The 27530-nt window shown below is 34.8% G+C and overlaps 1 protein-coding gene and 1 long non-coding RNA gene across 13 annotated transcripts in view; one reads left to right on the top strand and one right to left on the bottom strand.

Moving 5' to 3' along the window:
* BMPR1B (bone morphogenetic protein receptor type 1B) overlaps window positions 1–27530 on the bottom strand; it is a 413799-nt gene that overhangs the window by 59109 nt on the left and 327160 nt on the right. For 11 of the 12 annotated variants that reach the window (XM_082461768.1, XM_082461770.1, XM_082461771.1 and 8 more), the window contains one exon: window positions 1319–1478. In XM_082461768.1, coding sequence (XP_082317894.1) covers window positions 1319–1433 — 115 coding nt within the window. In that variant the 5' untranslated portion in view covers window positions 1434–1478. Of the gene's footprint in view, window positions 1–1318; window positions 1479–10986; window positions 14026–27530 lie in introns of those variants that run through there. The other variant, XM_082461767.1, reaches the window with a different exon arrangement.
* Window positions 1–27530, top strand: part of LOC309660829 — a 1143314-nt gene that overhangs the window by 993296 nt on the left and 122488 nt on the right. The gene's annotated exons all lie outside the window — the stretch shown is intronic.

The raw sequence follows: 27530 nt of genomic DNA, 5'->3' as shown, positions 1-27530 counted from the left end.
ATCTCCCTAATATGCTTCATCCTGCTAATTTTCTCCTCTTCAGAAAACTTTGTAATTTTCCTGATACTTTTTCTGTTTACTGCAAAAAGGTAGTGTCCCGAGGAAACACTGTCTGCGCTTTGGAGTCATTTTATCTTGGCCTAAGGGCTCAGAGATTGCAACCTTGTTCTATCATACAAGGGCCAAGTTACTAGACCTCTCTGGGCCCTGAATTCCTTAGGTCTAAAGGTAAGAAAGAAGCATTCCCTACCATGCTGAGTTGTTGTGCTGATTAAATGAGACATATGTTTATGAATACACCCACATTTCCTCCTTGTGTCATTCAGTTAATACATATTTCTTGAGCTACATATTTCAGGATACACTGGTGAGCTTGTATTAGATAGATCCCACTTCATAGGAAGCTTTAAAAAAAAAAGGTCTCAGCATGAAAAAGAAAAGCATTCAACTCAGCTTCACGCTTCTTCCTGGGGCATGAGGTCCCAAATGGTTTGCCCAGATATTCTGCCCTGAGTTCAAACCCAGCAGCCCATCTTCCTATTTGGGTCCATTATCCTCCTTGAGGGAGACTCTGCTGCTCTGACATTTTAACTCCTGAGACCCGCACTTGTCTTGTTATCTCAGCCACTTCGCCCTGGACACACTGTGGCCTCTTTATTTACTGTTGTCCTCACCCTGGGGAGTCAATGCAGGGACACTGACCAAAAAACTGGATGTGGCTGCATAAAGATGTGGAAGGAAGAAAGAGGCAAACGGTGCGGTTTCAAACATTAGAAAGTATTTATACAAACGTGATTAGCCACTAAGGAGTTTATTCTCTAGTACTTAGCGTCTTAACCTTAACTTCTGGTGGGCTCACATAAAACTCTATTACTACGCTGTCTCCCAGAGGCAGTTTATAAATATTCCTAACAGCTTAGGTGTTCTTTCCAAAATACTAACACCATCACCATAATAAATGTTCGAACAAACAAACAAACAAAAACACACATTTGACACCCCTGCTATTGCATTTATTTTGGGGGCTGAGGTCTTTTGAAAGAAAAATAATTGGTTCTTGCTCCTTGACAGGGACCCTGGGATCTGTGCTCTCTGTTTACGTGCACACGTGATGTTTGCAGGAAGAATGACCTCAGAGCAACATTTCAGGGCAAAATGCGATTCAGTACTTCTCTACATACAGGCACAGCTCTGAGAGTCAATGGGTTTAGGCCCTATTCCCCAAAATGTGTTCTTGGAAACACTAGCCTACAATTCTATAGTCAAAAAAGGATGGCTTTCTATTAAAACTAGAGTTAAATTAATTTATATGACCAACCTGCAAATATTGTTGACTGAGTCTTCTGGACAATGGTGGTGGCATTTACATCGCAAGATCTTTGGGCGAGGGGTGAGGGCTGTACTCTCACCATCCTCTTTCTTGGTGCCCACATTCAATTTTCCTGAACTTCGCAAAAGCATGTTATCAAGCAAGTTTGCTGAAAATAAGAAACAGTAAGAGTTTAAGCATCTTTGGGAGAGCCCAGCCACAGTCTTCTGTCCAAAGAATGATGATATTAAACAAAATATTAGTATTCATAATAGTTAAACATTTAAACAGAAAACGTATTCTGATGTTTTGACACTAAAAATTATACTTTCTGTATGATATATATGTCTCATTAGAAATTCTCATAATCCTTTCAGAATAGTAGTTTCTACATTAAGTTATAATAGTTGTATTTGATTGAGTGCAAGCAGTTCAATGACCCACTATTATATAGATTATCTCTACTCTGTATGGTAATGCTGTGAGTAAATATAACCATTCCCATTTTCAGATGAGAAAATTAAGACTCGAAGTTTAAGCGATCTGCACGCAGCTAATAAGTCATGCAGCCAGCATTTAAACCCAGGTTGTCTGGGCCCTAAAACTTTCTACCAGTCTCTTTACTTTAGGGTTCTCTTCACTTTAGGTATACCATGTATTTTTTAAAGAAATCATTAAAAATATTTAATCTGCAACATTCATTAGGAAGATAAAAATTTAATTATCAAGATATACAAGCGAAGGTGAAGACCTATTACAGTAGCAATGATTCTACATCTTCAATGGAAGATACGATAGTAGACATGATGTTTAGAGACAGATTTTTCTGGGTTCTAAAGTAGGCTTTACTGTTTACCAGTTAGTTGACACTGAATAACTTTACAAATAATCCCACTGTGCTTCATTTTCTTATCATCAAAATGGAGATAATTATGAACACCTACCTCATGTCAAGAGCTTAGAGTGGGTATGTTACACAGTATTACTTGATAAATCTTAGCTAATGTTATCGGAGAAATCTTATTTTTTACCTTTTAAATGGTAAGACAATGTTGCACAACCTAGGGTGACATATCACTGAGACAGTTTTCATGTTTTCTCTTTTACCACCACTTCTGGAAAGTAAGGATGCTTCAGAAGGAGGCATAGATTAATTGACAACAGGTTTCAGGCATTGTGGTAAGAGCTCTCCTACATGCTATGTCTCTGTATAAATTGTCACCCTGAGCAATGTTTGATTTAAAATCTCACAACACATCCAGTTTGCCTACAGTTAAATACAATTTCAACAAAAATATTATCTAAAAGATACTGGGTTAAAAAACTGAAATTCTAGATCAGAAGTACAGCATACACAATAGATATGTACAGTGTACATTTGTTATTTTTAACTACAAATTAGTGCCTCCAACCACTGGTTATATCAGAGAATGAAGAGTTTAGAAAAAGGTCTGTGATGATTTATCCTGACTTTCTCTATGTTATGCTAATTAGTTGAATTTTTAGAAAGTAGTAATTAAAGGAAAAAAGAATAAAGTATGTTAGATCCATTTACCAGAATTTCCCCCAATCATTAATTCTAATATTTCATTAGATTTTTCAAATTTATGTAAGATGTACACCTAAAACAGTTCCTTATATTTTAGTCTACAGAAGACATATCAGTTGTAATATATGAAGAGTCTGTTATGTTCAGAATCCTGGGCCACCCACAGTGATTCTGATTCCACAGGTCTCAGGTGAGCCAAGGGAAAGGCGTTATTCCACAAGACCCCAGGTGACTGAGACAGATGATGTGCAGACTCCACTGTGAGAAAACTAGGACTAGATTAAGTAAATATTTATTTAATCCAACCACAAAATTAATCCCAATAGGTGTTTATTATTTCTATAAAATCAGTGCTCACCCTTAAGTTAAATTCCAAAATAAAGTGAAGTTAAACACAGTTCACATTAGTATCTTGTATTTAAAGCCTACATAAATGCCCTAGCACCGCTTGCTATCCAGGTGCGGTAGGTATTGGTATGCCTATATATTACCCTGCCATGCTAGTTTCCTTCTTTTTAAATCTGGTTCTCAGTCTTACTAACTTTATGACCTAAATTACCTCAAAGTAACTCAAAGTGATGAAGGTAAGATATTTAAAACTTATTACATCCTGCTTTCTTCCATACCAGGCTCTTTGAAGTTTTTAAAACAAAATAATAAAAATTCATTTATTATGCATATGTCTACTTAGCAAACACATATTGGGTGCCTACCTTGTTCCAGACACAGCTTAGGTAAGTAGGATGAACTAAACATACACAGAATGTACCACCTGGTGGGAAAAGTTGTTAAATGGAATATTCACACAGAATGGTCTACAGTATAAAAACAAACACCCTTATACTGTTGGAAATAAGATGTCATTTTGTAAAAAACATTTTAAGACAGGATCCATGATTTTCTCACATTTTAAATTTATTTAAACAAAATACTGATATAAAATTTAGTTAGAAGGAGATTCTTTGCGATATTGCTCTTTATTTATTGCAAAAGCTTTTGCACAGCAAAGGAAACCATAAACAAGACCAAAAGACAACCCTCAGAATGGGAGAAAATATTTGCAAATGAAGCAACTGACAAAGGATTAATCTCCCAAATTTACAAGGAGCTCATGCAGCTCAATAGCAAAAAAACAAACAACCCAATCCAAAAATGGGCAGAAGACCTAAATAGACATTTCTCCAAAGAAGATATACAGATTGCCAACAAACACATGAAAGGATGCTCAACATCAGTAATCATTAGAGAAATGCAAATCAAAACTACAATGAGGTATCATCATGGCCATCATCAAAAAATCTAGAAACAATAAATGCTGGAGAGGGTGTGGAGAAAAGGGAACACTCTTGCACTGTTGGTGGGAATGTAAATTGGTACAGCCACTATGGAGAACAGTATGGAGGTTCCTTAAAAAACTACAAATAGAACTACCATACGACCCAGAAATCCCACTACTGGGCATATATCCTGAGAAAACCCTAATTCAAAAAGAGTCATGTACCAAAATGTTCATTGCAGCTCTATTTACAATAGCCAGGACATGGAAGCAACCTAAGTGTCCATCAACAGATGAATGGATAAAGAAGATGTGGCACATATATACAATGGAATATTACTCAGCCATAAAAAGAAATGAAATGGAGGTATTTGTAGTGAGGTGGATGGACCTAGAGTCTGTCATACAGAGTGAAGTAAGTCAGAAAGTGAAAAACAAATACTGTATGCTAACACATATATATGGAATCTAAGGAAAAAAAAAAAAAAGGTCATGAAGAACCTAGGGGCAAGACGGGAATAAAGACACAGACCTACTAGAAAATGGACTGGAGGATATGGGGAGGGGGAGGGGTAAGATGTGAGAGGGTGAGAGAGTGGCATGGACATATATACACTACCAAACGTAAAATAGACAGCTAGTGGGAAGCAGCCGCATAGCACAGGGAGATCAGATCGATGCTTTGTGACCACCTAGAGGGGTGGGATAGGGAGACGCAAGAGGGAAGAGATATGGGAACATATGTCTATATATAACTGATTCACTTTGTTATAAAGCAGAAACTAACACACCATTGTAAAACAATTATACTCCAATAAAGATGTTAAACAAACAAACAAACAAAACACCCAACAATATAAAAGAGGTCCAGAGGAGACACTAGCAATAAAAACTTGGTAATCAGAAGGTAAAAATCATCCTTTCTATAGAGATTGTGAAGATGAAATATTGTTGCATAATAGTTCTAAAATGTTTAACACTTTAACATGCAGTCAGAATACATGATATTTTACCAAAAACACATTCATAAGAATAAAAAGTATAGCTAGCTCATAATAGACACCATTTCTATAAACTGAGTTAACAGACAACATACTGAATGAACATATAAGGCTTCCTTCATACAATGTGACCCAAACAAGTAAAAGTAGTGAGATGATAAATGATTGCTTTTAATTAGCATTAAATAAATGGATAATTAAATGCAAATCTGAGACAAGTGGAGAGTTCTTTATTTGCTCTTGCCAAAATAATCAAGGGAGTAATCCATAAAAGTATGTAATTGCTACTTAGGAGTCAATTAATCTATATGTGTTTAATTCCTTATGAAATGAAAATCGTTATCACACGATTCACAACATTTCCAATCACAAGATTAAACTAAAATAATTAAGTGATAATTTGGAGGCTAAGAGGAGAAGACAAGGGAGAAAAGAAGCAGTAGCAACAGAACAAATAAATATGATTAGACTCAACTTAAAAGCTAAGAGCACAGTTAAAAAGAAAGATTATGATATCTAAATTGAGGTATAATTGCCATACAATATTAGTTTCAGGTGTACAACAATGTACCACATCTTCTTTATCCATCCCTTGCTGGACACTTCGGTTGTTCCATATCTTGGCCATTGTAAATAATGCTGCAATGAACATAGAGGTGCATATATCTTTTCAAGTTAGTGTTTTTGTTTCCTTGGATAAATACCCAGAATTGGAATTGCTGAATATCATGGTAGTTCTATTTTTAATTTTTTGAGGGAGCTGCATACTGTTTTCCATAGTGGCTACACCAATTTACATTCCCACCAACAATGTACAAGGGTTTCCTTTTCTCCACATCCTCACCAGCATTTGTTATCACTTGCCTTTTTGAGAACAGCCATTCTAACAGGTGTGAGGTGATATCTCACTGAGGTTTTGATACATATTTCCCGATTGATTAGTGATGTTAAGCATTTTTTCATGTACCTGTTGGCCATCTGTATGTCTTCTTTGGAAAAATGAATATTATTCAGATCCTCTGCACATTTTTTTAAATGGAACTTTGTTTTTTTGCTACTGAGTTGTATGAGTTCTTTATATATTTTGGATATCAACCCCTTATCAGATATATGATTTGTAAGTATCCTCTCCCATTCAGTAGGTTGCCTTTTCATTTTGTTGAGAGTTTCCTTTGTTGTGCAGAAGATTTTTAGTTTAAGGTAGTCCCACTCGTTTATTTTTGCTTGGCTTTGCTTTTGGTGTCAAACCCAAAATATCAACACTAAGACCTATGTCAAACAGCTTACAACCTACCTTTTCTTTGATGAGTTACATGCTTTCAGGTCTTACATTCAAGTCTTTAATACATTTTGAGTTACTTTTTGTGTATGGTGTAAGATAATGGTCCAGTTTCATTCTACTGCATGTAGCTATCCAGTTTTCCCAACACCATTTATTGAAGAGACTATCATTTTACCATTGTATATTCTTGGCTCCTTTGTCATAGATTAACTGACCATAAGAGTGTGGGTTTATTTCTGGGCTCTCTATTCTGTTCCATTGATCTATGTGTCTGTTTTTCTGCCAATACCATACTGTTTTGGTGACTATAGCTTTGTAATATAGTTTGCAAGCTGGGAGCATGATGCCTCGAGCTTTGTTCTTTCTCAAGATTGCTTTGGCTATTCAGGGTCTTTTGTGGTTCTATACAAATTTTAGGGCTGTTTGTTCTATTTCTGTGAAAAATGCCATTGGAATTTTGATAGGGATTGTATTGAATCTGTAGACTATTTTGGGTAATATGGACATTTTAACAATATTAACTATCCCAGTCTGTGAGCATGGATTAGCTTTCCATTTGTTTGTGTCTTCTTCAATTTGTTTCATCAATGTCTGATAGTTTTTAGTGCACAGGTCTTTCACCTCCTTGGTTAAATTTATTCCTAGGTATTCTATTCTTTTGGATGCAACTGTAAATGGAAATCATTTTCTTAATTTCTCTTTCTGATAGTTCATTCATTATTAGTGTATAGAAATGCAACAGATTTCTCTATACTGCTTTTATATCCTGCAATTTTACTGAATTCATTTATTAGTTCCAACAGTTTTTGATGGAGTTTTTAGGGTTTTCTATATATAACATCATGTCATCTGCCAACAGTGACAGTTTTCCTTCTTCCTTTCCAATTTAGACACCTTTTATTCTTTTTTTGCCTAATTCTTCTGGCTAGCATTTCCAATACTATGTTGAATAAAACTGGCCAGAGTGGGCATCCTGGTCTTGGTCCTAATCTTAAAGGAAAAGATTTCAGCTTTTCACTGTTGTGTACGATGTTAGCTGTGGGCTTGTCATATATATAGCCTTTCCTGTGTTGAAGCATATTCTTTCTATACCTGTTTTGAGAGTTGTTGTTGTTGTTGTTTTTATCATAAATGGATGTTGAATTTTGTCAAATGCTTTTTCTGCGTTTATTTAGATGATAAGATTTTCATCCTTCATTTTGTTCATGTGGTAAATCACACTGATTGATTTGATTGATTTGTGGATGCTGTAACACCCTTACATCCCTGGAATAAATCCCATTTGATCATGGTGTATGATCCTTTTAATATATTGTTGAATTTGGTTTGTTAATATTTTGTTGAGGATTTTTAGATATGGTCATCAGGGATATTGGTCTGTAATTTTCTTTTCTTATGGTGTCCTTGTCTGGTTTTGAGATCAAGGAAATGCTGGTCTCATAACATGATTTTGGAAGTGTTTCCTCTTCTATTTTTGGAAGAGTTTGAGAAGGATTGGTATTCATTCTTCTTTGAATGTTTGATGGTATTGACCAGTGAAGCCATTTGGAACTAGACTTTTGTTTGTTGGGAGGTTTTAAATTATTGGTTCAATTTCCTTAAGATCTTCCTAATAGCTAGTCCACATTTGAAATAAAGGGTCAATGAGAAACTGAACTGTTTTATCTACTGTTATAATTATGAAAAAGGATTTATAAAAGAATCACTTTCATATAAAGTCATTCTGAATTTATGCAAAATCTAGCCAGCCTCATATAGGCAAGCTTAGGCATTTTGGATCAAAAACAAGACTGAACACATCAGCTAAGGCATAAAAAAGGCAATTACATGTATATAAAATGAATAATTATCTCATAAAAACATGAATTTAGCCTGACTTTCTGATAAATTTATATAAAAGAAGATAATCATTAAAAACAATGGCAAGATTACTAATTATTAAAGAAACATTACATATAATTTAGTACATTATATTTTCTAAATCAACAAATTAAAAGGAATTTTTTTTCCACCAAGGAAAGCTAAATAGTGAATGGTTTCTACTTAGGTTGAAAAGAATTTCAACAAAATTGATTATTTCTTCCCAGTAACTTTCCAGACAATTAAGGCTTTTTTAATATTTAGTAATAGAATTATAAATAAATCTGACAGAAAAATGTAAGAGGGAAAAAAAACTGAGAAAAGTCAGACTGTCCGGAAATGTCTTAGGAATAAATACTACACCAAATAAACCCCTCTTTAGTTTAGTCCATTTTCAGTTTCCTTCCTCCCTACTACCTTCCCCCTCCCCTAACTCCCCACCTCTTTTTCTCCCTAATACCAATCTTTAAGCTTAACAGTGTGAATCCAGACACTCCAGATGCTGCCTGGTTAGCTTAGCTAGTTACATTATAGTTAATCCAGGTTGTTAACTATCCAAATTACCACGATAATACAAAGTAGGCCCTGTGGAAGCCAATCTAAAATTGTTTCTCATTTTTCAGAGGATCACTAGATTTTTTTAGGGAGCAACTGAACCACACGATCACTTCCAAACATGTGTGTGTGTGTGTGTGTGTGTGTGTGTGTGTGTGTGTGTGTGTATGTGTGTGCGTGTGCGTGTGTGTTCTTAATGAATTGCAACTAAATTATATTCCTTATGATTTTCATATATGAGATAGATTTACAAATTTTCAGGCAAATTACTCAAACTTCACAAAATAATATAATGATCAGCATGCAGTAGTGTGACTTCCATTCAATTACAAAGGCTAAACAGATGGTTATTTTCCTTGAATATCTTTTCGTGGATATATGTTACAGTTACATACATGTTTTCAGCTATTTTGTATGTCTGTGTATAGTTATACACAAGTTTTCTATGGCATCTCTTCTTGTGTAAGTTAGGAAGTAAGGCAGAGTTATAAAGAATTTCTTTAAAGTACTCATCTGGAATCAGTGGACAATTATTAGCTGGCAGCCTGGTATAAACACTATAAAATAACTCACTTTTGATGTATATACTTAATAAATTAATTATTTTTACTATTTCTATATTATTTTATATTATAGTATACCCTTCCATATGATTTTTACAGAAAAATGAAACAAGATTTTTATAGAAATATCAGAAAACACAGGACAAAAGTAAATTGCAAAAAAACCCTGCAGTACTACAACTCTGCAAGAAATAAATTTTAGCTTCCATATTCATCCATTATATCCTAAAGTACATTTTAGTTAATGTACTAGTTTCGATTATTTTTTCTTGGTAACATTCTTATTTCAAAAATACCATAAAACATTTTAAGTTTGTGATATAAAATATTGTTTTACGATATATGTCATAGTGAAGAGAATATCAGAATCTACTGTCGCATTAAAGCACATGGAGAACAATCTTTATGAACAGCAATAATTCAAGGAAATTAAATCTCAAATACACTATGTATTGATATACTAAGAAATGGATGTGAGTCTTCAAAATTCATTTAAAGATGACATGTAATTATTTTGTGCCACAGGATCTACTAGTAATCTATTTTCCTTTCTTCATTTTTTTACTTTTTAGCTCTCTAAATATCTCAAAAATTAACAAAAATTTGAGTGTCTTCTCTGTTCTACCTCATCTTCACAAGAGGGCAGACCGGAGCAAGAAGAAAAATTGAAATTCATATCACGCAAGTTTGTACTTCAAGTATCTTGGGTAAAAAGATTAGTGGAAGAAAATTTGAAAGTACTACTGAACTGTCCAGCAATGCTTTGGGAATGATCCAGTTCTAACACTATCCATGTTGTTATGATAATAAATAATGTGAATCAATGCCCATTTCCTTTCTCAACCAAAACTGGTTTAAAGAGTACACTGGTTAAAGACAAAAACCTATAATACACAGGAATAAAACTTGAATCAGAGCTTGAAAACAATATTAATTTTCAAGCTAACTTTTAGTGATTCTGAATGGTGGGTTTAAATAGATAACTAACTTTTATTTTCATCACTTAAGCCTTGAATCATTTAACTCAATTTAATAATTTAATTTACTGTCTAATAAGCATATTCAATTCAAAAGTCCTGACCTCAATTTTCATTGCCTAACCCTCTTTCATTATACTAAGACATTTTCAAACAATTTTACTATGTTGTTTGCAACAAGAACTTAGAAAAATATATATATATAAACAACATGAAACGCAATCGTTAATAAAAAGTTGAAATACGTGCCTAAACTCTTTTGAAAACAAAATATAAATACAACTGAGATTCAAAAATATCAAAGCAAAATCACATGCATTACAAAGAAAGAGTAGACTTTCAATTAGTAATAGCGAAGTGAACTGCACAGGAGTTTCTTTCTCCTTCAAGAGTCTCAGAAGTCAGAGGAGAGAGGGACAAGGGAGGCTGTAGGTGGTAAGTTCTGGGGCTAGCATGCTATAGAGGGGGATGAAATGCCAGGTGAGAAACCAACACCAGGTATGGTCACCAAGCAATAGACTCAGACTTGACCAGGATATAAAGTAAAACGGACAAAACAGTTCAAACCCCAGCTTAGCTACTGCCATGCTCTGTTGCCTTAGCAAGTCACTTACCTCCCTAACAGAGGATGTGGAGAGTGGCAGCACACACTGGCTTGCTATGAGAACTGGATGAGAGACTCCAAGTAAAGCACCTATCACAGCTCCTTGCACGTACTAAGAGTGAATAACAGTAAACTGTTGTTTTCTGTGCTGCTGAAGCTTACTATTCAATGTTTTTGTTTTCATTCTTCAGATGTCTCTCTGTCTCTCCCTCAATTGTTTTTGTTCCTTTTCTCCACTCCTTCATCTCCTAAATGTTTCTACTTCTCTTCCTTTTCTTCTTTCCCCATCCTCTTTCTCTCATCCTGATTCTCTCTTCCTCTTCAATTCCCCTTTCTTTTGCTTCATGTTACTTCCATTAACTTTGCCTTTCTGGGTTCATCACTGTGCACAGAAAGTCTATAAAAATATTGAGCTTTTTGGTTTAAGAAACATTGACGCTTTTTTCACAGCTGACTAATATATTGTTATTCATTTTCTTTTTTCCTGTGGTACATTCATTTATTTAGCAAATAATCATTAAATCCATTCCATCTACATAACACAATGGCCCAGAGCACTTGAAGTACCTTCAGTAACATAACAATCTTGCTGGTGAGACAAATCAAGTGCATGTGGAACATAGTGAGACAAATCAGCTACATATGGAAAACCAAAAACAGTATATGAAAAAAATAAAATAGAAGTCATAATGCCACATATAATTGTCAAATGTAAGTAAGTTCTAGGTAGGAGGCAAAGGAGGGAAGATTACTAGGGGTGACAGTAATCAACCAATAAATATTATGGAAAACATAAGCACCAAGGATACTGACAGTTTTTCATTTCAGTGGTTCATTGTTGACACTACTGAATAGGGTAAGAAAAACACAGTAGTTTTACAATGTTAAAGATTTGCTGGATCGCTATAGAGACCAGAGCTTTTATAATAAAATATTTTACATGTTTCCATTTGCCAGCAATTGTTTCTCTTTTTACCATACTTACACATCCACATTACCATATCACTCAGTTTCTGTATGATAATCATGTTTTCAACATTTTATATCATAAAAGTTCTGCCCAGAGACCCCAAAACATCTGGATAAAAAGTGAAAGCTTCAATAATTCAAGTGTTTTATATTGTGGGGTGCTAGATTATGAGTTGAACAAACCAAAAAAGGTGAAATATTACATAAATGTGAACATACAACACATATATTCATATTTGTTTTGTAGGTAATTAATACAGAGTTATGAGCCTGAGTAAGCATCATAATTGATTATAACACGGTTTATAGTTCTTCGGACATCACATTTATATTCTTTAAAGGTAAAACAGTAGCTAGCTTTCCCACAGGTTTTAATATGCTTTCGAATTTGGAGAAACTCAATCAAAATGTTCATATAAATTAAAAATCTTTGAAAATACTCTAAAACATGACATGATAACAAGTATCTTAATAAAAGTATCAACATAAGAAATAATAAACTTTACAAGCAAGTAACCACCATGTTTAAAGACAGTTTAACATCAAACTGAATCTATATCCATAAAATAGCATAATCACAGCTAATAGGATGATTTTAAAAGTTTAAAAAATCTCTGCATTTTAAAATACTTAATATGTCTGTTCTTTTCTTTGTTGGAAAAGAAACTGAACCACAGCCTCTTTGACAATAATGTCAAAGAATCAACCAGGACATGGCAGACTGCCAAGCCAGGAGCTATGGTTTATTCGGTGACTTTCTATCAATGCTCTGCTTCACAGAGTTCTAAAGCTAATCAAAGCGGATGTTCAACTAGCCACCACACCAAAACTTACTCCGCAGCTTTGCAAAGCACTCCCAAGACAGCTTGAAGTGTAAAACTACTTTGAACAGACATCTATGTAAAGAAGAGAAGTGACAATGAAGCCAGACAGATCAGAAACCAAATCACCAAGTTCATGCTATTCTTTTTCCCCAAAGAAAAAACCTGGAAAGCATTTAGGATCTCTCTGTTTCTAATCCTTTCTGGATCCTCTAATTGGATAATTGTTAAAGGATACTTAAGTAAGAAGCATACTGATCTTGAAAATGTAAATATATTGCTATTACAAATGTTCAAATATTTGAGGCATAAAATATATAGAATATATATATTTAAAAACTTAACTTACAATGCACTATTATCAACTACTATCATCACCAATGAGTTGAAAGGTCTATGATGAAACAACATGGAATAATGATAACCAGCAGCAAAATGAATTAAAACGATCTGAATATTAGAAAGCCATTATAGAGTTTTAAGAGAAAAACTAAAGAATCTGAAGAAACAACCGTACAAAACCTGCAGTGCTATCTACATAGCTTTGCTTACAGTTATGTCATGCTTCATAGGAAAGTTTTCTAAGATAGATACCAAAAATGACATGAATTACTAAAATATACTTGCCTTAGCTTCTCTGACTGTATACTTTACCTTAAAACAATTTAATAACCTTCCTGATCAAACTAAATGACTTAGAAACTGAATTTTCAAAACATTCATTTCTTCTAATGTTTAAATCATTAATTTATACTTTAAAATATTTTTGCATTTTTTAAAAACCATATTTGCAAGAAAGCAACTTTGACTTATAATCTATGAATTGAGACTTATATGTCATCGATAGCAGAAGAATTTAAAATGTCAAAAACTACAAACTCTACCACGGGACGTTACACAGCCACAACACTTGGTTTTAACCATGACAGTGTTGGAAAATGTGTAGGAGCAAACACACGTACCCACTCCAACACACAGACAACACAGAAGGTAAAATAATATATGCAACATTTACAGTAGTTTAAAAGTAACCTAAATTATACACTGCTGGGACATTTAAGCTAAACTGCGTTTTCTTGCCGAGTAATTTTTGTGCGCGAAATTTCCGAACCCCTGAATTGTTCTATTCCCAACCCTCTATGCCAAGAAAGACTTAAGTTCTATCATCTCTTTTGTGTGTACCAGAATTGGCTTCACTGATCTTGCTTACATTTCTGGAGGGAAAAAACAGCCTCTGTAAGATATAAAGCTTCTCCCACTACTCACTTTTGATTTCTGTACGCTTGATAGATCGTTGCCAGGCTCCTTGGGACGAGACATGAGGAGGACGCACAGAATTGATAGGGGTGTCCACTAAAAAGCACAGCACCGTAGGCAACGCTAATCCTGCACCTGTGATGTGTTATTCACCAGTTAAGAAATGCAGTCCAGACGGTGGTTGCCTAATACAGCTCAGCTGTTTTTCTCAGTACTCCCTTTGATTATAAGCTGGCGAGAGAGATTATTCTGGTCAAGCACTGAGCTATGTTCAAGATACATGGCATATGACAGTGGAAAGGTGAAAGAGAAAGGAAACCTTAGAATCAAAAAAAAGTAAGCAAAAAGAAAAGAAAAAAAAGTCACTGACCACAGTGTATTATGTAACAATTCCAGATGGTTCAAAGCTGCCTCTGATTATACACAGGCAGAAAAATATACAACATTTAAGTATCTAGAAATCTATTTTTTGATATTATCCTTTTGACTTTTAGAATGGTACTTCAACATGCAATTCTTTCGTTTATTTTAAAATCAGCACAACTTCACAAATTGATCAGCGGCATAAACATTTAAAAATCTTTCTTTAAAGAGGTTTACCTATTCTAGACATCAAACTCCTTTTATAATGTTGGGAAAACTGAAACCAAATGATTACCATTAGTTTTATCTTTTTATTAAGTCAACCATATTATTGGACTTGACTCATTAAAATATGTGATATAAAATTTATATTTGAGACACAACTATCCTATTCATCATGTATGGCTTAAGCCAGCATAAAATATTTATTTTAACCAGCATAAAATTGCTAGCAACTCCAAATTGATTTAAGAAATACTTATTATATACAAAGCTGTCTACAAAGCATGTTGGTTTCACAGAGATGAAGAAGAAACGGCCACTATGCTCACAAACCTTAAAATCTAATGGGGGAGAGTAAATAAAAGTTACTTTTTCTGTTATTGTTGTTCTTTTGTCATAAAAGGGCTGCTGACCATTCACTCATACCAAAACTTTCACTCTTTTTCCTTTTACACTCTATATAAACACAAAACCATCTGTCCCCCAGGCCAGTATCCGTGCCATTTTAAATAATCTAAAACCTTACCCCAAAACCAGACACCCTTTCCTAATAGCAGATGGTTAAAAAACAAAAACAAAAAATTCAATTATATATACCAAAAGAGCTGAAATGAAGAAAATATATCAATTTCAAAATGTACATTTGTAAGGTATATATTTAAAATGTTTAAAATTTCAAGTTATTTTTTGCTTTCATTGGTTAGATACTAATTAGCTGCTAAGCAAAGCAGTATGTTAAAAAAAAAATTAGAAAAATTCCATACGATATATATTAGGAGCAAGAGGGTCAAAAGAAATTCCTATGTCCATAAAAGCATTCTCTCTCATTAGAATCTGACGAGTCTTAGAGCTTTCCTTTATATTTAGACATTAGTGTTTAAGATAATACTGCATTTAAAGTTCCAAATAACACTCTGAGGCTAACTGGAGGAGGACCAAGATTTAGGCAGTATGCCACAAAATGTTGTATTAATATTTTAACTCTTCCCATACTCTGGTCTGTGCATCCAAAGTAAAATAAGACGGCTGAATTGGGTCCTGGGTACGTATATGTCTGGGTCCTGGGTACGTATATGACTAGCAAAAAATATAGACTCCTGATATTCTTTTAGACAAAAAAAATTTTTTTCCTGAAATTATACTTAATTGGCCATTAAAATAGTGCTGAGATTCTGAACCACCATCCACTTTGTTTGATTTATTGGAATAAGATTTGCCAAAGGCAAAAGTCTTGTTGACACTTGGGCAGAAACACCGAGGAAAGATCCAAATTGAGACTATGTTATTGTAACGACTGTGTTATCTTAAATCTGTGTATGGCACACACTGGAACATTCTGGCCTGATGCTGCTCAAGCTGTCCCTCTTTCAATAAACAAATGGCTTCAGTTTTCAAAACATTCTTCAAAAGCAATCTTATTTTTTAAATTTTTTAATTGTATAAAGCCTAGTAGACTCAGTGGCCCAGGCTTTGAAAAGCCTGATCTTACCTTTAAATTTTCCTTCTTTATATTTCTTTATTCAATTCGTATCTCCTCATTTATGCCAAAAATTATATTTTTGCCCATACATTATATTCTAAGGTAAAAATGTTTCCTTCCTCCTTTTTAAAATAATTATCAATATGGTATCTCATGAGAAACAACCAAAAAAAAGAACAACAAAAACCCTGAATCTAAGAGGCTACATGAAAAATAACTACCTCTCATAAACCCTTTCTTCATATGGTTCTTTATTTTCAACCACACCAACATAAGGCGGACATATCTCTGTGCGTTATGTTTTTTCACCCTGAAATATTTTGATAAATTGGGGATATGATTTTAAATTTCAGTATCAGAGTAAGAAGGTATGAAATATATACTTACTCATGTTCTATTTAAATGACCAAAGTACTCCCAAACAATAATATTAATATGGGAGGAAAGGACAGTGGCTACCTTAAATGGTCACTTCAGTTAGAAAGTTTTCCACTTTGACAAAGAATATATGAGATCAAGCCAAATATTTTACCAGAATTTAAGAGTTTGTACTTCAGCTATTAAGAAACCATTCTCTATGTTCACCTACAGAATGTCCTATTCTCTACCTAAAAACCCAAAAATTCAGTACGGGAGGCAAGAACTCTTATTATTTAATGAATCAGAGATTGGCAAAACTTGTCAGCTTTAACTCTTACAGTCGTCAGGCCTGCTGACCCTCACTGGGAATGAAGTCTCACGGACTTTTGTTTTATCCTTAAGGGAAGATCATGAGGACCTTTTAGAATGAATCGGCCCCACTTATGATATATGATTAGCTAACTAGGAAAGTTATTTATTTTCTTTTTATCTTTCTTAGCAGACCAAAAAATATTTGCTTTCATCACTAAAACCACAGTAACTATTTGGTGGTAATATGAAAATTTCCTGGTGGCTCCCCTTCTCTACTATCAAGTCTAACAGCCTGACCAGAAAAGGATCAAACTTGTGCTCATTATTAATTAGAGAGAGAATCTGGAATAAAACAAACCTCTCTAATAGCTATTTCCCCCAAAATTTTCACCCCAGTCCTTACAATACAGCACTTTGTGACAGGACAGCTTTTGTGCGTGCTGAAATCATGGTAAAGGACATATTTCTCTTCCCATTTCATACCAATGAGGGGAAAACAAGCCTCGTCCGACAGGCATCATCCAAAATAATCCCCCCGCCCCCAAGCGTGCAGGGCTCTTCCCTCTGTAGAGTTCAATGTCTCCTCACTAGCAAGAAAGTATAAGCAGAGAGATCATTAGTTATGACATGTAGACGTTAGCAGATAATGTTGACTCACTTCAGGAACTATCAAACTATAAACAGTGTGCTGAAAGCCATTTATCTGCACTTCAGGATAAACAGCAGAACCTACTCAACTAAACGGATTGCAAAGAATAAGCTGCTGATGCCAAACCAAGTGAAGCTTAATTTTGAAAAGAAAAATCTGTGAATAAAAATCCACCTAGGATTCCAGGGATTCTGGCACATAAAATCCTTAAACACTTTATTTTATAATATAATATATAAAACATAGAACATATATTTTTAAAAGGCCAATTGATTCAGTTACCAAAGTTACTGCAGACTAGCTCGAGCTCAAAGTAAATTTATTGATACGTGATCCATATTTTCTCTTAAGTGACAGCATTTACGGTAACACTGACGCTGAGCAAATGTACGTTATCAAGGAGAGCTTTACCTATCACTGTGTAAAAAGTCAAGTTGAACTGGGTCAGCTTTCTTCATCAGCACTGTTCCTATTCACAAACAACTTAACTGTTTTGAGAATGTCTAAATGACTCCTTCCAAGAAAAAGAAATACAACCTGAGTGCAGCTGTATCATAAATGAATGATATTTATGTTTATCATGTAAATATATATACATATTTCCATCTCTAGCATGTTAAAATATGCTGCAAGAAAAATACTCATCTATCATGCAACCTCAGAGGTTTTATTCCACAGTTGATTAGAAGGATATGAGATAAACAAAGCCCTTCCTGCAAGTACCATATACAGGTAAAGCATATTACATTTAGAATTTATTTTTCCTACTTGACAGAAAATAAATCAAAATCTGCTCTTTTTCACACTTGCAGATGTCAGAAGCTTTTCAAAACAATTTTGATGTCAGGGAAGAGAACACACAGGTGTGTTTTATGTCAACTACTGAAAGCAACTGAAGGTTAGCCCGGAACCTGATCACTCTGCTGACATATTCTTGCAGGCATTACAGACGCTCCCTGAAGGAACATTACACTAATGCTGGCTCATTTTAAGAAACATCCCAAATCCCATTAGACCTATTCCCTAGCAGTATTGTTCAAAAGCATCTCTGCTAGTGACACCACACTCATCGCCACCTCTTAGCAAACCTTTAATGCCTTCTTCAATATCACCTTTACTGTTCTTCTTCATTGACAATACAACAGGTTGAGCAACAATAAAATATTCGATATCAACATGCATAAGTTTTTGTCACATCATGAAAACTATGACAACCCACAAAAAATCAAGTGTTAGGATGTCAGTAACAAATGCTTAAGAGAAACCGGTTCACATTAGTGGCCACGTGGTCTTGAGGAAACCAAGCCTAAGACAGAAAGATGGCAGTAGTATTTCAATTCTGAAATTACCAGCGCTTATGCTAAAAAACTGTACTTAGTTACAAAACCTATATTAAACACAAACAGCAACTTAAATGTGACATGTTCTTAATTTTTTGGAAATAGTGACTGGAAGGAAATTCTTGCCATTAAATGACTAGGTTCCCAATCAAGATCAGAAAAATGCTGATGTTTATTAAGACCTAGAAGTAAACACATCAATTCAGACTTTAAAAAATCATTTCAATCATATAAACATTCATTCAAAAGATTTAGTATTTATAGAACCCTTCCTTTGCTCACACACACACACATCCCACAAGTATGTCCACAACGAGGACCTGCAAGTAACAAATCATTACCGCAAACTTGTCTCTTCTTGCCAAATGTTCTTAGTATTTTCCAAACCTCCAAAAATGTCTCACAACTGAACACCACCACTCCCCCAGGTAATAATAAAAAACTGAAACTTTTAAAGCATTTTTTCTTTTTCTTTTTCTTTTTCTCAGTCCATCATCCAGTGCCTGGATGCTCGTGTCAGAACACAAGCTGATTCTCAGAGCAGGATGCCCAGGGCGCTCTCACTTCTGCAGCTATACTGGCAGTGGCTCATAAATGTGCTTTTATATTTCATATCTACACAAGTCAAGTTTCTCAGCTTTACTTGTCTTCTCAGTAGCAGCAAACCCTGAGCTCTTCATTACTAATATTCTACAATGCATGGGGAAAACAAGGGCAGGGGCCCTCTATTCGAGTACATGTGCAGAATAGGACTTTTTTTTTTTTTTAATCTGAGACTCTTTTTCTGCCTTCCTTCCTCATTTCTTATCTCCCAACCCCCAATGGCTTCTCGAAAACTTCAATATTCTTGAAGATCCAGATGTCTCCTTTCTTCCCTCCCAATCCCACTGAGAAGACAGGAAACACCAGGTGTGAAATGTCTCTGTTTGCCCCCCTCCACTCAGTACACACCTCCTAAGTGGGAGCTTTCATCCTTGCTTGCCCTCTCAGGGGAACTACCCCCTGTCACTTGTCTGCTGGACCCCATCTCTTCTCACACACCCAGATGCACAGCCGAGACCACAGTTTCTCACAGAGGACGGTGTGCTTTCGTACGTTCCTTCCTGGGTTATGAACAAAGAGCAGTTTTCCCAGGTTAGATCAGCCCAGCTGAAGGAGGATTTTAGGACAAAGAGAAAATGAGTGTATTCGGAAGAAAGCGCAAAGGAGCCCTGAAAGGAAAACTTGAGATGCTTATGCTTGTGCCATTATATCAAAATATAGTAACTTATAGACAAAACATGTAACCAAGCACCATTTCTTACAATAGGCCAAGTCACACGTATAACAGGATAATTAGATTCCAAACAGGTATAGGAATCATGATTTCTAGCCCTAGCCATGCTACCGACTTGGACATCTCCAGAATGTCCAGGATGCTTCGATTGGAAAACCAGCACAGTGATGATTTACCAAATAAGGCATAGGCGGTAAACATAGGTTCTCAGGATATGTTTTGGAAGGAATACCAATGAATGAATTAGATCACTAGAAAAGACTCAGCCAAACACACCTGTCTAGATTAGAAACTCAGTGTGAAGGAAATGACCCTGAGTCAACACTGTAACATAGCAGTGCCACACGGTGAGTGCTTTTCCCATGACCACATTCCCAGTGACAGTGGGAGTTTCAAAAGAAGAGAATCTGTGCAGAAAGAAGTGGTGGTTGCCCTGGTAACCCAAATATTCCAAAACACTACAACGTGTTCTATCTAACTACTTCCAACTCTACCCTTACCCAATAAACAATTTGGAAAAAGGACCTCGAACATCCCACTGCCTAAGATCATAACTAGTGATGGACAGAAGGGATAAAAATCAACCCAAGCTTGTCTGACAAGCGTAGAAAATCATTCATAACTAAGTACACATATCTTTGTATCTTAGATATGGGTGTATCTATGGATATCCCTGACTTCACCCGCCTAATTTCAGGCAGATTTTTAAGGCTGATGTTGTATTTACATATTTAGGGAATATTACATACATATTAAATTATGTATGCTCATGGGTTGGCATTAATGAGGTTTACTGAAAAAGGAGTTTGAATAGATTGAAAGGAGAGATTGTAGTATATTAGAGAAAGGGGGAAAAAAAATGACAGGACAAACAGCCAAAAATGAACAGCAGTTGGGAATTTCCAAAATTAAACTAACATATAGAGTAACCTGGAAATAACTTTCATTTCCCTTGAGCTGATTATTTACACAATCCATGTTTAAATAAAGGTTGGATTTTACTCTGATACAACATATTAACTCAACTGATTAAGTTCATGTTTTTAATTCTATGCAGTAATAGTAAAATGGGAACAAATTATGAAGAAACAAAAAAAGAATACACATAATAGTGTGGTGGAAGCAAGGCTTAATCCCATCATACATAAGGTATCAGCGGGCTGTGGGTGAAGAGAGGACGCCTCATCATGGGTACTAGAGAACTACGCCCTCCTCTCTAGAAATGACCCAGAGAGTGTCACCCAGGAATTTTATCAGCCTGCTCTGAGGAGACGGGTTGTCTGATCCTGTCATCCGCACTTTCCTGTTCCAAACACTGCCACTCCCTTTTGTCTTTTTATTACAGTATTACATCTCCCCAAACACCCCCTTCTTAAATTACTTCAGCTAAATTCCCAACAAGTACTGAATTCCTAAGGTTTGAAAAAAATCAAAATTGTGATAAAAATAAAAAATAAAATAAAATCAGCCAGTAGTCACGGAAGGTTATGTCTACTTATCACAACATTTTTGTCCTCCTTCTCATTTGTTTTTGTGTGCTTTTGCTTTCATCGGCATCTGCTGGGACGGGTAAGTATAGTTGTTGCCAAAGATAGTGGAGTTCTTTTAGTCTGGCCAAGCAAAGAAAAATGGGAGGCAAAGAAAGGATGAGAACAATTATGTTAAAAATGCTGCCAAGTTCAAAGCAATTCAGGGGTCACAACAGTATGTTTGTGTGCCCTGAATCACCTTATCAGTAAAAGGAGATGGTAGGAAAATATGTTCTCTAACCGCCCTCCTACTTCAAATACATTACGGTTCTACATAACTTCCACTTTGCTGATACACATTCTTTTTTTTGTATCTACAGCCTAAAAAGAGGGTACTGAATACTATATTAATAAAATGTAAGAATCCCAGTTCTGTTGTTTATTAGTTGTGTGACCTTAGGCCAGTTCTTAATCTTTTTTTATCTGAAACACTTCATAGTAACGATACTTCCATTTCAAGGAGTCTTCAAGGAATAAGAGGAAATCATTTATCTATCCGCAATTATGTGTGTATAAATCTCATCTAATGTAATCCCGAAAATGCTCATTTTATACATGAGGGGACTAGGGCTGGGAGAGGTTATTTTCCTGAGAGCAAACAGGTGAGCGGCAGGCAAGGGTGGGAGGCAAGCTCTGGTCTCTGTGACTTTTAAAAGCAATGATTCCTCTAGCTAGCAGTTCACAAAGGTTTTGTTCTCAAGATCCTTTTTCATTATTAAAAATTATTGAGGGCACCAAATTTTTTACTTATGTGGATTACAGCTATCAATATTTACTATATTAGGAAGTAAAACCGAACAGTTTTTAAATATGTATAATTCATTTACAAATAATAATGAACCCATTTTAACATGTTTTCCGAAAAAATAATGAAAAAAGTGGTACTGTTTTACATTTTTGCAAATCTCTTTAAGGCCTAACTTAATAGAAGAAATTGGGTATCTGCCTCTGAATTAAATCTACTGTAATATATTGTGTTTGACATATATGAAAAATATAGGGCCACAGATTATGTAGTTGGAAAAGGAGCTATATTTTAGTAGACTTTTTCATAACAGTGGTTATTTGATACTACACAAACACTGGAGAAGTAGAAGTCTCTTCAAAGTTAGATGCAATGTCGAATGTGAAACCCTATCAATGAAATTTTCATATTCTGATAAATTAAAATCTACTCTCTATCATGTACTTTGAATGGATTTTTACACAGGCATGAATATGAAACAATGGGCACTGATTGATTATCTGGAGAAAAAAATCTTGGTTCACTCAGTTATGCAGATCAATCCTGTGGATACAAGCTTTCCAAAATCCTCATTTTTGTTTGAAAGTTTGAATTTGATCATTAGCAATAAATACTGTCAGTTGTTTTCCCTGAAGTGACAGGCTCACTTTGTTCATTTTTGAGAAAATGTCTGCAAATACCCATGCCTGAATAACCACAGTTTGTCTGTCAGTCATTCTTTCTAGTAAAAATTGCCTTTCATGAAAAGTCTCACGGTAATCATTAATCTTCAGTATGCTGAAGAATTTCATTCTGTATACTTAACATTTTGTCACACAGAATATTAAAAAGAAATTTACTCAGAGGTTGGAATTTAATAAACTTAATAATTTTTACAGTTTCATTCATGATATTATTAAAAGAAGGTAGCTTTTTGTTTGGTGTTGGGTAGGTGGGTGTTTGGTTAGCTGGTTTGGTGTTTGGTCAGTTGGCTTGTTTGATGGTTTGTTTTTACTGTGATGGCAGTGAAGAATACAAGTACAGTTTGGTACCCTGTCTTGATTTGCGCTCAGGTGCTACCAACAGTTCTAACCACTATTTCTCTTTTGTACCATAAGTGCAAATGTTAATAATACATCATATGATTATGCCTGTGAATCATATTTCGAGAACTGCCACACTAGATGACCAACTACTGATCACTAGAGATATAAAATTTATGTATATTTTAAGATAAGCTAAGAAATTTTAACAATAGTGGAAGAGAAGGGAATGAGTGTGAGATACTTTTAAAAAGGGAAAATGATTAAAATGTATATATTATTGAACCCTTTTGGGATCTAAGGAGAGATTTTCAGTTAGAAACACTAGATTGCTCACAAAAGTATTATGTGCGCCAAATACATGTGAAAGCAATTATTAATGTAAATTTGTTTTAATGCTTTTAATTGGTCTTTAAATGACACAATTAAAGTACCAAACCTTAATTAAGCAAGCACCACTCACTTAGACGCTGCCAGTTATAAAATGTTGATAAACACTTGAGAAAAGAAGAAATGATTCATTAATATGAAAGTAAAACAGGTACACAAAGTTCACATTCTCAGAAAAGTAATTAAAAAGAGAAAGAATTTGCTAAATATGGTACTAATTAGTCCTGGTTGAGCTTTGTTTGCTTTGCTTTGAATTTTGGTTGTAAACTATCATAGGCAGTATTTTCTGTTTCTTCTGCATGGTTGTGTGTTTTTTTTTCTTTTTCACATTGAACACTGAAAGGTTGATCATAATGAGACAAGCTTTTCTCTAACTTTAACTATGTTTATGTCTTGATTTGAACATAGTTTAAGTCTCTTGATTTCCAAACACAGGGCAGTTTTTCCTTCATGCTACAGAAAAGAGCCAATTCTGAATTAAGAAAAGTCAGATTTTATATCATCCAAGGGTTGTATACAAGGGATACACTGAGATCTTTTTTCCCACCAAAAATATTACATGGGGAAGCGCAGAGCATCTTTCTCACGTGAGGTCTTAAATGTGCTATTATTTCACACTCAGGTGAAATATGTAGAATATGTAGAGTATAAACTGCATGAGATTAAGAGTTATATCTCTAGTTAACCACAAACCTCAGCATCTAGGATAGTGTCTGGCACTTGGCAGACATACAGTTGATTTGGTATGTGGAACAACTTCCCTATTATGAAGGTTTCAAGGATCATCTAATGTGAGAGAAGGTACAAACAATGTTATCTCACATATATCTATGATTTATGATGTTATTTCAGAAACAGGAGTGTGTGTCTGTGTTCTACTATGATTGCTATTTGGTAAAATCTTCACTTTTTAAAAGTGAAAACAAAATGCAAAAATGCAGCTAGATTTTTCTGACACTCCTTCTGTCCCCTATACATATAATTTTCAAACTCAAGAAAGATAGACTTTGACCCCACTTTGACAGAGCCAATTCAATTAAATTATGTTTTAGGTTACTAAGGACTGAAACATTGGAACCTGGGTGTAAAAGGAAGCTTCTGAACATTGTCTCTAATGCCAATGTAACCTGGACAGCATTTACAGAAAGGAACACAGGGCTAGGGACCACGACCTGCTTGGTTCATTAGCTGTATGCCTTTGGAAAAACCCATTCATTTCTCTAGACTTCCATTTCTCCATTTTGAAAATAAGAATAATCATGTCTACTTGTCTCATGGTTATTGCTAAGATTAAATGAAGTACTATATAGATAACTTAACATAGACCCTGTGACGGAGATAGAGTTAATGCCCAGTAAATGTTAGTTCCCTTCATCTTTCAGAAATCTATGGATTAAAACTTGATTGTAAAGACTGTGAGGTTTGTAACAGACAAAAGGGTACATCTCTCACTCCAACTATATAAGTGACTATCAGAATCCAGAAGCAATTTAAAGATATAGAGCAGTTAAATGTATTAAAGACCTAAATGTAAGACCGCATACTGTAAAACTCCTGGAGGAAAACAGAGGCAAACACTCTTTGACATAATTCACGGCAATAACTTTTTGAATCCGTTTCCTAAAGGAAATCAAAGCAAAAATAAACAAATGGGACCTAATTAAACTTAAAAGCTTCTGCACAGCAAAGGAAACCATTGACAATACGAAAAGACAACTTACTGAATGGGAGAAAATATTTCCAAATGATATGACCGGTAAGGGATTAATATCCAACATATATAAACAACTCAACATCAAAAAAAAAAATTCAATTAAAAAATGGGCAGGAGAATTGAATAGACACTTTTCCAAAGACGAAATGCAGATGGCCAACAGGTGAAAAGGTGCTCAGCAGGGAAATGCAAATCAAAACCACAATGAGGTATCACCTCACACCTGTCAGAATGGCTATCAAAAAGAACACAAATAACGAATGTTGGCTAAGATACGGAAAAAAGGGAACCCTTGTACACCGTCGGTGGGAAACTAAATGGGTGCAGTCACTGTAGAAAACAGTATGGAGGTTTCTCAAAAAACTAAAAATAGAACCATCACATGACCCAGCAATTCCACTCCTGGGTATATATCCAAAAAACAAAAACAAAAACACTAATTTGAAAAGATACATTCACCCTAATGTTCATAGCAGCACTATTTACAATTGCCAAGATATGGAAGCAACCTAAGTGTCCATCAATAGATGAATGGATAAAGAAGATACATGTATGTATGTGCTATACATACAATGGAATACTACTCAACCATAAAAAAGAACTAAATTTTGCCATTTGGAACAACATGGATGGACTTGGAGGGCATTATGCTAAGGGAAATAAGTCACACAGAGAAAGACAAACACTATATGATATCACATATGTGGAATCTAAAAAATAGAACCAGTGAATATAACAAAAAAGAAGCAGACTCACGGATACAGAGAACAAACCAATGGTTACCAGTGGGGAGGGGAGGGAGGGGCAATATAGGGGTGGGGGAGTGAGAGGTACAAATAACTGGGTATAAGATAGGCTCAAGGAGGTACAACACAGTGAATATAGCCAATATTTTGTAATAACTGTAAATGGAAAGTAACCTTTAAAAATGTATAAAAAAGAAAAAAAATGACAAGGAAAAAATGTACACACACATCTGTTTTCTATGATTTATCACTGGTATTACCTACTTACTGGTACTAATTCATATTTCCAATTTTCAATCAATTTTAACCACTTTCTAATTTGTTTTTTAAACTGATGTCACTATTTGGAAGAAAACACGTGGTATTTCCATGATCATGGTTCCTGCTAGTGGTGATAAATAAATGTGGCATTGTTCAAAGAAACAAAACTACAGAATATTATGCAACACATGAAGTATACCAATATTACTTACTCATATTTAGAGTTGTTTATTATGTCCTATCAACTTTGCCTTCAGAGCACTTTACATAAGTGTATCTTAAAAATGGCATGCCTTGTATGCCATATTCAATTCACTGTAAAGTTGTTACCAACTGCTATACAGCATTAGCTACTACTTTTTAACAATATTTTATGTCTTCAGGGCATCTTACACTTTGCAAGCTACATGAACATATATGTGTGTGTTAAACAGATTCAGAAGTTATACATATATGCAATCTATAACATCCACATAAAGTGTTAATGAAATTTTTAAACTGGCCTATATTTATCATGTACCTCAGCTCTTCTACTGATATATATAATCATATACAGCCAGTTATATAACTTCACCAGATTCTAATGTCCTATGTTATTAACAAGAAGACAATTAAGAGAATATAGAGGTAACATGGCCACTCATTTTAAAAGGTATGAAGACAATCTAAAAATTGCATATAGAAAGTGGCTTGTCAATTCACCCTTTACGGTATACAAAGGCTATCACAATGTGGTTTGTACGCTTCAGGGAAGTAAATAACAATTGCTGAAATGATCCACAAATGAAATAAAGAAAACTACGGAGTACTTGCTACAGGTGAAACACTGTTCTAAGAGCTTTCACACATTTTCATATAATTCTTACCACAGACAGCAAGGGAGGTACAATTATTCCCATTTTTATAAATGACTGAGGCTCAGGTATAAGGTCTTAAGACTGAGCTGAGATTTTCGCTACTCCATATAACTGCTTTAATTAAATCTCTGATCTTTCTCCCACATCTGTGATCCTTTATTTTCACTGGTGCCTTCTAAAAATAACAACACACATGCATTAACTTGCAAAACCAAAAAGCTGAAGCAAAATAAACAAAAAG

This window comes from Balaenoptera physalus (genome assembly GCF_965194825.1).
Source record: "Balaenoptera physalus genome assembly, chromosome: 5".
NCBI lineage: Eukaryota > Metazoa > Chordata > Mammalia > Artiodactyla > Balaenopteridae > Balaenoptera > Balaenoptera physalus.
This window is presented reverse-complemented; position numbering and strand designations above follow the sequence as displayed.